The sequence below is a fragment of the Oncorhynchus tshawytscha genome, linkage group LG12, assembly GCF_018296145.1.
Source record: "Oncorhynchus tshawytscha isolate Ot180627B linkage group LG12, Otsh_v2.0, whole genome shotgun sequence".
Classification (NCBI taxonomy): domain Eukaryota; kingdom Metazoa; phylum Chordata; class Actinopteri; order Salmoniformes; family Salmonidae; genus Oncorhynchus; species Oncorhynchus tshawytscha.
The window spans coordinates 15,096,960-15,106,043 of NC_056440.1; the positions used below are offsets into that span (position 1 = coordinate 15,096,960).

At 45.3% G+C, this 9,084-nt stretch overlaps 1 protein-coding gene across 4 annotated transcripts; it reads left to right on the plus strand.

Moving 5' to 3' along the window:
• On the plus strand, positions 1 to 7,421 carry LOC112262596 (RING finger protein 37). 4 transcript variants are annotated; one of them, XM_024438226.2, is made up of 7 exons: positions 1 to 205; positions 1,736 to 1,799; positions 3,751 to 3,852; positions 3,978 to 4,711; positions 4,860 to 5,635; positions 5,779 to 6,000; positions 6,727 to 7,421. In XM_024438226.2, the coding sequence occupies exons 2-7, from the start codon at positions 1,746 to 1,748 to the stop codon at positions 6,936 to 6,938; spliced, it is 2,100 nt and encodes a 699-aa protein (XP_024293994.1). In that variant the 5' UTR covers positions 1 to 205; positions 1,736 to 1,745; the 3' UTR covers positions 6,939 to 7,421. The 4 variants fall into 4 exon arrangements, with proteins under 4 accessions (XP_024293994.1, XP_024293992.1, XP_024293991.1 ...); XM_024438224.2 differs by having other exon boundaries at positions 2 to 205; positions 1,733 to 1,799; positions 6,667 to 7,421; XM_024438223.2 differs by having other exon boundaries at positions 3 to 205; positions 6,667 to 7,421.
• The last annotated feature ends 1,663 nt before the right edge of the window (positions 7,422 to 9,084 follow it).

The window sequence follows — 9,084 nt, forward strand, 5'->3', positions numbered from 1 at the left end:
CAGGGGATCTCGGTCACATCATACAGGCAATCGCGAAAATAGTTGACGCCGTAATATGTCCCTTCTCTCTTTCCATCCATTAGCTAGACAGTGTTTTGGCTAAATGTAAAGTGGTCCAACCAGAGAAAAGTTCCAGTGATTGCATCGTTTGAATTTCTTTCAGACAGTTCGTGTGAGCTGGTCTACAAGAACATTAGGAAACACGGTGAGCTCCGTTAGCGTACTGGCCAACTTTCTGCAAGAAATTAGACTGGGTTCAGTAAACAAAAACTAGCTAGCGTCAGTTAGCAAGCAATGAAGCAATTAGCCATGCTATATTACCCAGTCGTCGGGTCTCGGCTAGGAAGTAACCAATGAAGTACTAGCTACCGCTAGCTAGCTAGCTTTAGAGATGAGAGGGCCAAAATAAGGTACAGAATACTGTCATAAATCAGCAGTTTGTGTGTGGAATAAAACATGGTAACTACTGTGTACGAAGGCTAACGCGTTACCTATGGCTCTGTGTAACGTAAGCTAGCTATATGCTAACTAATCTGTGTGGTGGAGGAATAGCTAGGCTAACTGAACATGACTAGATTGAACTCCAGATAGCTACTTTAGTCTACTGAATACAATCGTATTATATATATATAGCTTTCTCGACTGAAAGCCATGACATTTGTCTTTGTGTTCTATTATAATGTAGTGTGTCATCCTTTGGATTGCTGGGATGTAATGTTAACGCCGTCGTTAGTCATCCATAGTAACGTTAGTACGGCGGGGTCAACTAACATTATGGTACCATCACACATTGCTTCCCATGAGATTGTTTTCTTGTCTTGAGTCAAGTAATTGCGTGAGTTTTTTTGGGACGTTGGGCTGTATTGTTGACTCCCTTGCCCAATGTCTCAAAAGACTACCGAAGTAGCCCCTGACGCTAACTATTATTGTGATGTGAGACTAAATCAAATTCACCCGTTCTAAAGCAAGGTCAACTGACAGCTCACAGTGGAGAGAGGTCAAGTGTTATTGCAATTCTGAAAAGAAGCAATGTCGTTCAGCCTGTAGGAGTGGGTATAATTTGTGGAACATTCCAACAGGAATCTGTTACAAAAACTTCGTAAGGTACAAGGTTGCCAACAAACAACGCATACAAAGTAGCACGATCAATTCACCTAGCCAACTAGCTGCCGAATAGGCATCAACTCACCTCGTAGCTTATTCTTAATGTTTGTCCATAGGCTACCAGAGTGCGGACATACATTTTTCAGAATAAACGTGGTGAGTGAAAAACCTAATGAAATAGCCCACTCCCTACCCGGTATCTTATTCTGCTGCTAAACAACTTTGTATGCGTTGTTTGTTGGCAACCTTGTTGTTTACGACGATGTTGGAACGTTCCACAAATTATACCCACCGGCCTGTAGGATTGCCTGTATAGAACTTTGTCATGTGTATGATTCACGACACCCTGATCTTATTATTCCCATTGTCAGTTTATTTGCTGTGTATATATGTATTTATTGTTTTAATGCTGCACAAGCATTGTCCTTAGCGGATAATAAAGATCTAGGCTATTGAATTTAATAGATTATGAATAATCTCTGTCATACATCCATACGTGATTGGTAGGGTTCATAACAGAGGTCACAGCAAAGAAGCTCTGGCTGTCTGAATGACTTGACTATTCCACAGCATGAGTAGGGTGTCCAGTGTAGAAGTTGAAAACATTGATTTTAGTTTCTTATTTCAGCAGGTGTGAGACCATGGTGGTGAATCTCTGCCTACCACATTTCAAGACCACCATCCAGTGTGACAAGGTACAAAACAATTTGAGTTGTATGGGCTGGAGTAGCCAAAACGCCACTTGAAGTTCAGTACCTTGTTGTCAAGTCAAAACGGTCATCACCCATAATGCTTGCACTGCGGTGACAAACCCAGGATATGGCTCCAAAAGCGTACACACTGAACTTCAAGTCGAGGTTTGGCAAGGACCAGAGCTGACATTATCCCCCATGTCCCTCCATAGATTTTTGACTAACGTTGGTTCAATGTGTAACAATGGTTATATTCCCAGTCAAAGCAAATGGGAGAAAATGCTTCTAAATTAACATCTAAAATAAGCATTCTTATTGGAAAATGTAGATACTCTTTCCTCCTCCTCTTCTCCATACTCTACCACTTCTTCCTCTTCTCCATACTCTACCACTTCATACTCTACCACTTCTTCATACTCTACCACTTCTTCCTCTTCTCCATACTCTACCACTTCTTCCTCTTCTCCATACTCTACCACTTCTTCCTCTTCTCCATACTCTACCACTTCTTCCTCTTCTCCATACTCTACCACTTCTTCCTCTTCTTCATACTCTACCACTTCTTCCTCTTCTTCATACTCTACCACTTCTTCCTCTTCTTCATACTCTACCACTTCTTCCTCTTCATACTCTACCACTTCTTCCTCTTCTCCATACTCTACCACTTCTTCATACTCTACCACTTCTTCCTCTTCTCCATACTCTACCACTTCTTCATACTCTACCACTTCTTCCTCTTCTCCATACTCTACCACTTCTTCATACTCTACCACTTCTTCCTCTTCTCCATACTCTACCACTTCTTCCTCTTCTCCATACTCTACCACTTCTTCCTCTTCTCCATACTCTACCACTTCTTCATACTCTACCACTTCTTCCTCTTCTCCATACTCTACCACTTCTTCCTCTTCTCCATACTCTACCACTTCTTCCTCTTCTCCATACTCTACCACTTCTTCATACTCTACCACCTCTTCCTCTTCTTCATACTCTACCACTTCTTCCTCTTCTCCATACTCTACCACTTCTTCCTCTTCTCCATACTCTACCACTTCTTCCTCTTCTCCATACTCTACCACTTCTTCCTACTTCTCCATACTTCTTCCACTTCTTCATACTCTACCACTTCTTCCTCTTCTTCTCCTACCACTTCTTCCTCTTCTTCATACTCTACCACTTCTTCCTCTTCTCCATACTCTACCACTTCTTCCTTCTCCATACTCTACCACTTCTTCCTCTTCTCCATACTCTACCACTTCTTCATACTCTACCATTTCTTCCTCTTCTCCATACTCTACCACTTCTTCACACTCTACCACTTCTCCCACCTCTCCATACTCTACCTCTTCTCCATACTCTACCACTTCCTCTACTCCATACTCTACCTCTTCCTCCTTTGTCTCACCCCCCTGTCCTTCTCACCTACTGTGGTCATTTTCTGTCCTCTGGGTTTTATGGGAGGAGAAAGGGTGAGAGATGTGTGCTTGAATGAGAAGAGGAGGAAAGGGTTGAAGGATGGAGTTGGCAGAGGAGAAGGAGAGGAGCAAGGTGCTGTGTGGGAGGTTGATACTCACTTCGCTAGGTGTTATTCTTCTTCTGGGAATAAGTCTTCCACTTTTTCACCCTCATTACCTCTTTCCTTTCACTCTCCACCTCTCCTATTTGCTCTTTCTGTCGCCTCTTCCTTCACTCCTCCCCCTCATCACTTCACTGCTTTTAAATGTATGTAGTTCTGTTCTTGAGCTATTCTTGTCTATTAATGTTCTGCATTCATGTCATGTTTAATGTTTTGTGTGGAACCCAGGAATAGTAGCTGCGGCTTTCGCAACAGCTAATGGGGATCCTAATAAAATACCAAATACTTCTTCCTCAACCCTACCTCCCTCTCCTCCAATTCCTTCCCTCTCGCGTTCCTCACTCTGCCCCTATTCTTTTCCCTCCCTCCCTCATCTAGCTATGTGCAGATGGGTACGACGTCACCAACCTCCTATCGGCCGACCCAGCAGTCCGGAGGCGGGGTTTTAAGCTGGAGTACTTCCTGCGGCCTCCTGTTCAGGTGAGCTGACGCTGTAGAATATTTAGAGGTGTATTATGACATCACTGTCCTATTCTTCTTCATCTCTTTCTAGAGAAGTGGTCATGGTGAGTATATCTGTCTAATCTTCCTTTGTCTGACTCTAGGTGACACTGCAGTTTGGCTTCCAGGTGGAAGTGTGTCGGGTGGATGTGGAGCTGTGGCCCTGGGGCATGGACAGAGGACAGGCCTGCAAGAGGCTGGAGATCAGCACCAGCTCTGACCCCCCACTCCCCCACAATCACAGCTTAGAGCAGGGCCAAACCCAGGCCCAGCAAGGCCAAGAGAAGGGCCAGCAATGGGACCAAGCCAAGGCCCAGTTCAAAGGCCACCAATGGAGCCTCCAGGCCCAACAATATAGTCTACAGGGCCAGGAGAAGAGCCAGCAATGGACCCAACGTGGCCAAACGCACAGCCACACAGACACCAGCCAGGGGGCTTTTCACCTGGTGGGCCGCTGTGAACTAACAGAAGAGACCCACGTCAGTTTCTCCCATCCCTGTTTCCGCCCGCGCCCTCCCTTCTCCTCCCTGCCCCCAGCACCCCGTGAGGGGTGTAGACAAGAGGAGCTGTGGAGCAGGGGCCCGCTCTCACTAGGCTCTGTGAAGCAGCTCCGTGTGACAGTGCCGTACGGTGCGGGTGCCTCCGCGATGGGGCTCAAGGCACTGGCAGTGTGGGGGCTGCCTTCTCGCTGCTGCCCTCCGGACGAGGTGGAGAGGGTGAGGATAACTCATGAGAACGCTAGCCTCAGACCAGTGCCACGGCTCAGCCACTTGGCATCAGCTCAGCCTTCACCTGTCAATCAACCACCGGCACTGTCACAGACGACAACAGCAACTAGGTACAATGTGTATAAAACAATGACTGTTTTCAACACAATGTATGAGGCAGATGAATTACAACTCTTTTCACAAAGCCAAAGGCAAAACCGTCATCTGTGGGAGGATATTAATGTATTTTTCTCCTCTTTTCTATTCTCTGACCCCCAGCCTCCTGCAAGTACCTGAGGAGTTCCTGGACCCGCTGACCCAGGAAGTGATGTTGTTGCCCATGCTGCTGCCCAGTGGAGTGTCTGTGGACAGCTCTACTCTGGAGGAGTACCAGAGGAGGGAGGCTACCTGGGGTCGCGTCCCCAATGACCCCTTCACCGGTGTCCCCTTCGTCCCTGAGTCACAGGCCCTCCCCAACCCCCACCTGAAGAGCCGCATCGACCGCTTCTTGCTCCAGACAGGGTTAGAGGTCAGGGATGGAGCAGTTGGGAGGCAGGGTCATGGGGAGAGTCCGCAGCCCTCCAGACTCATACCTCCACAGAGGACTGGAGAGAGTAGGGACTCTGCTGTCACCACTGCTGCTGCTGTAGAGTCAGCCAACCACCAGGGGACACTTAGCCGAAACAGTGGGACTCGCACACAGACTACCCAAAAAGGGGCAGAAAGTGTTATTACACAGAGGAGCCAGCTTACGCAGTACAGGGGGACTGGGGCTTTTAACAACAGGGCGAAGAATGGGAATGGGAAGGATCGGTGCGCTGGTAAAGTTGGCCCTAAAGAAGGGGCAGTGGATAGAGTGAGTTCCCAGGAGGGAGGGCCAGACTTGGGGACAAGGAGAAAGAGAGAGCTTGAGGTTTGGGCCACTCTGATCCGTTCTAAGGGAAAGGGTGAGCCCACCGGGCCCAAAGCAGCCTCTGCTAGTGCTGGTCACTCCAAGGAGCTACTTCCTGACTTGAAAAGACCAAGAACAGATGCAAACCCCACTATCTCCTCAGGTGAGTGGTAAATGCGAAAAGCGTGAGAAGAAAAACATTGCATTCTGGCGTTTAGTTAAAAGGCCTTTGTTTAGGGTTGGCTGTGTCAAGTGTTTGAATGTGTGTCACTTATGAGTGTTTTTGTGTTATTCCTCTTGTTCCAGCCACAGTTCCTAGCAGTAGCTCCCATGAGCAGCGTTTGTCTACCAGTCTAGACTATGAACAGCGTTTGTCTACCAGTCTAGACCAAGAACAGCGTTTGTCTGCCAGTCTAGACCAGGCCCTTCTCTCAGCCCTGCAGGGTCGACCCTCCTTTACCTCCTACCCCTCCCAAACCCCCCAGCTCCAGCACAAACACACAGACACACCTGCTGACACCCCAACAGGTAGGAACAGCCTCTAGCGGCTCTGTTTGAATTTGGCTAAAATGTACCCTTCCTTGGATTATGAATGCATGGCGGGGAAATTCTTGAGTTGACTAGTCATTGGTTGAACAAGTTAGACGGTCAAGTAGTGCGACGTTGCCTAGGTATCTGGGAGAAAAACACTTTGTCAGAGGCGGTCCAAGGACTTTCAGCCTCATTACACTGTACCAACTATTTTCTAGTCGTTATTATGTTCACCTACAGTGCAATAATCATTTGGTGGGTGATTATTTGTCCTGTTTCACTCATGCACAAGTGTTTGTTAATACGCATGTGTGAATTGGAAATGTGTTTTTTGCATAGCCCACTCTCCCTGAGACACCCTCAGAGAGTGGGGTCATGGCCATGGTCTGCCATTACCAACAGTGACCCCAGGTTTGCAGAGATAGGTTAACATCTGTCTTTATACTTCATCCTCCTCGACTCGCCATACAAACTTCCTTCCCATTGCTGTAATTTATGTAGTTTGTTGATAGAGCCTTTTTAAAATAGTGTTTGTTGTTGGGAGTATTAAGTGTTCAGTCAGGGAGTATAAAATACAAACTGTGAACAGACTCATTCAAGGTGTACATACTGCTCAATACAGGCATTCTCTTTCTCTCCTTCATCCTCTTTCTCACCCTCTAGCTTTTCCTATTTCTCTCTTTCCCCCTCTTCTCTCCCCACTTCCCTTTCTCTCTCTCCCAGGTGAGAACAGGTGTGGTTCCTGTTCCTGCTCTCTATCAGTCTACTCGACCTCTCCATCAGCATATCGCCTGCCCTGTGGACACTTCCTGTGCCGCCCCTGCCTACACAGGAAGTCCCGCCCACTTGTCACTACAGCAATGCCCAATCACATTCTCTGTCCCACCTGCCATAGCCCTGCCGCTTCCAGTGACATCACACACGTGCATCACTGAACGGAATTTTTTTTGTCGCATTAACCACTGAACGGGCTATGGCGGCAGGTAACCTAGCAGTTAAGAGTGTTGGGCCAGTAACTGAAAGGTTGCTGGTTCAAATCCCTGAGTCGACTAGGTGAAAAATCTGTCTGTACCCTTGAGCAAGGCACTTAAACCTAATTGCTTCTGTAAGTTGCTCTGGATAAGAGCGTCGGCTAAATGACTAAAATGAAAACGAACTGAACAACCCTACTGCAACTCACTGAAAATGTGTGTGCTCTTAACTACCAATGGATACGCAGTCACCCACTCACTCTGCCTGTGCTCTTCACTGCACATGTGAGCAGCAGAATAGTGGTGGACATTAGAGGAAACACAGATTACAATGGGACTCTTTATTGTCCATTGGGCCTTGATGAACAATGACTTAAAATCCCTCCCTGCCTCTCTACCCCTGTCCCCAACAGAACTCATTAAAACGTTTACAGACATCTTCTGAAATATGTGTTTTAGTTTGTATTATTCACTGTGGTGATGTGGGTTCTACTTATACCCACCCAACTGTCATAACTTGAGAACCTTCCCTTTGCTTGGTCGGGGAGTGTTTGTTTCTGCTTTTCCAACTTGTCTTGCTAAACCACGGCTAGAGTGTAGCGTCAGTGCGTCACAGCTGCCATTGTAGATCTGTACAGAGAGGAATAGAAAAGTGTGTTCAGTCACAAAGAATTGTTAGGAGAGAAAAGAGTGTTGGGCCAGGCTGCTGTCTCATTGAGAAGTGGACAGTACAGAACAAACCTACCTTTGCTCCCCCTCTTCCTACTTTCCTCTTGTTTTCCCTCGTCTCAAGTTCAAGTCTCAACTTAATTGTCCCAGAGGGGAAAAATATTTTGCAGCAATACTCTAAACATGGACATAAATACGTCCATTGACGATTGACAGGGACTTCATACATACAGTGCCTCATGAGTGGACATACCCCTTGCACAGTCTTCACATTTTGCTGGCTTAAAATTACATCTAAAAAGGGATTACATTAGATTTCTTTCCTACAGAACTACACAACCTACTCCCCATATTCAAAATGAGAAAGTTAAAACATGTTATAAATTAATATTAAAAGCGAAGATGTCTTGATTACATATGTCTTCACACCCCATAGTTAATACTTGGTGGGAACACCTTTGGCAGACATTACAGCTGTGAATCATTTTGAATATTATTCTTCCAACTTTTCACAACTCTTAGGGCAACATATGTCCATTTGTTCTGGTCAAAATTGCTCAAGGTTGGTAAATTTGGTTGGGAATCATTGATGGATGCAATATTCAAACCGTGTCTCTGATTTTCAAGCAAATTTAAGTGAGGATAGACTAAGACCACTCAGAAAAACTAAACACCTCATGGAAAGCCATTTTGGTGTGTCTTTGGTATAAAAATGTTGTTAATTTCTTGCTGAAAAATAAAACTATCCCAGGGTTAGGTGTTCAGAAGACTCAGGTGGGTTTTTTTGTTTAACTTTTTACCTGGGCTTTGCTCCTTTTTCACAGTTCTTTTGATCCAGACAAACTCCCCAGTCCCTGTCGATGACAAGCATACCCATAACATGATGCTTCTACCACAATACTTAAATACAGAGGGTTTCACTGTGTTGTATTGGATATGACCAAAACCTGTAGTTTTTAATTTAGGCCATACAGGTAATGTCTTGCAGTATTACCAGTGGTGTAAAGTACTTAAGTAGTACTTTAAAATATTTTTACTTAAGTAGTTTTGTATCTGTACTTTATTATTTATATTTTTGACTACCTAAAGAAAATGTCATTTTTTTTGTACATTTTCCCTGACACCCAAAAGTACTTGTCCATTTCAAATGCTTAGCAAGACCGGACAATTGTCCAATTCACACACTTATCAATTCTCTATTAAGGTATCTTTACTCAAGTATAACAACTTGATAGTGGTGAAAAAGTAAGTATTACTTAATGTCCTTGTTGCCAACTGAATTGATGAATTTAGTGTGTTTAACAGGCTTCCTTTCCCTTTGTTATTCAGGCCAGTAATGTAGAGTGGTGGCAGCATCAACTTATGGTCATAGCCATATGGGGGTGGGTGGCTTAGGAGTATTTTTGTCCACTCATGCAGGAGTAATAAATCCCTACTTGAA

Coding starts and splice junctions, on each gene's coding strand:
- LOC112262596 (XM_024438224.2), top strand. CDS start 1,746: ATGGTGGTGAATCTCTGCCTACCACATTTCAAGACCACCATCCAGTGT. Junction 4,712..4,859: donor CAGACGACAACAGCAACTAG/GTACAATGTGTA, acceptor TCTGACCCCCAG/CCTCCTGCAAGTACCTGAGG. Junction 6,001..6,666: donor ACCTGCTGACACCCCAACAG/GTAGGAACAGCC, acceptor CTCACCCTCTAG/CTTTTCCTATTTCTCTCTTT.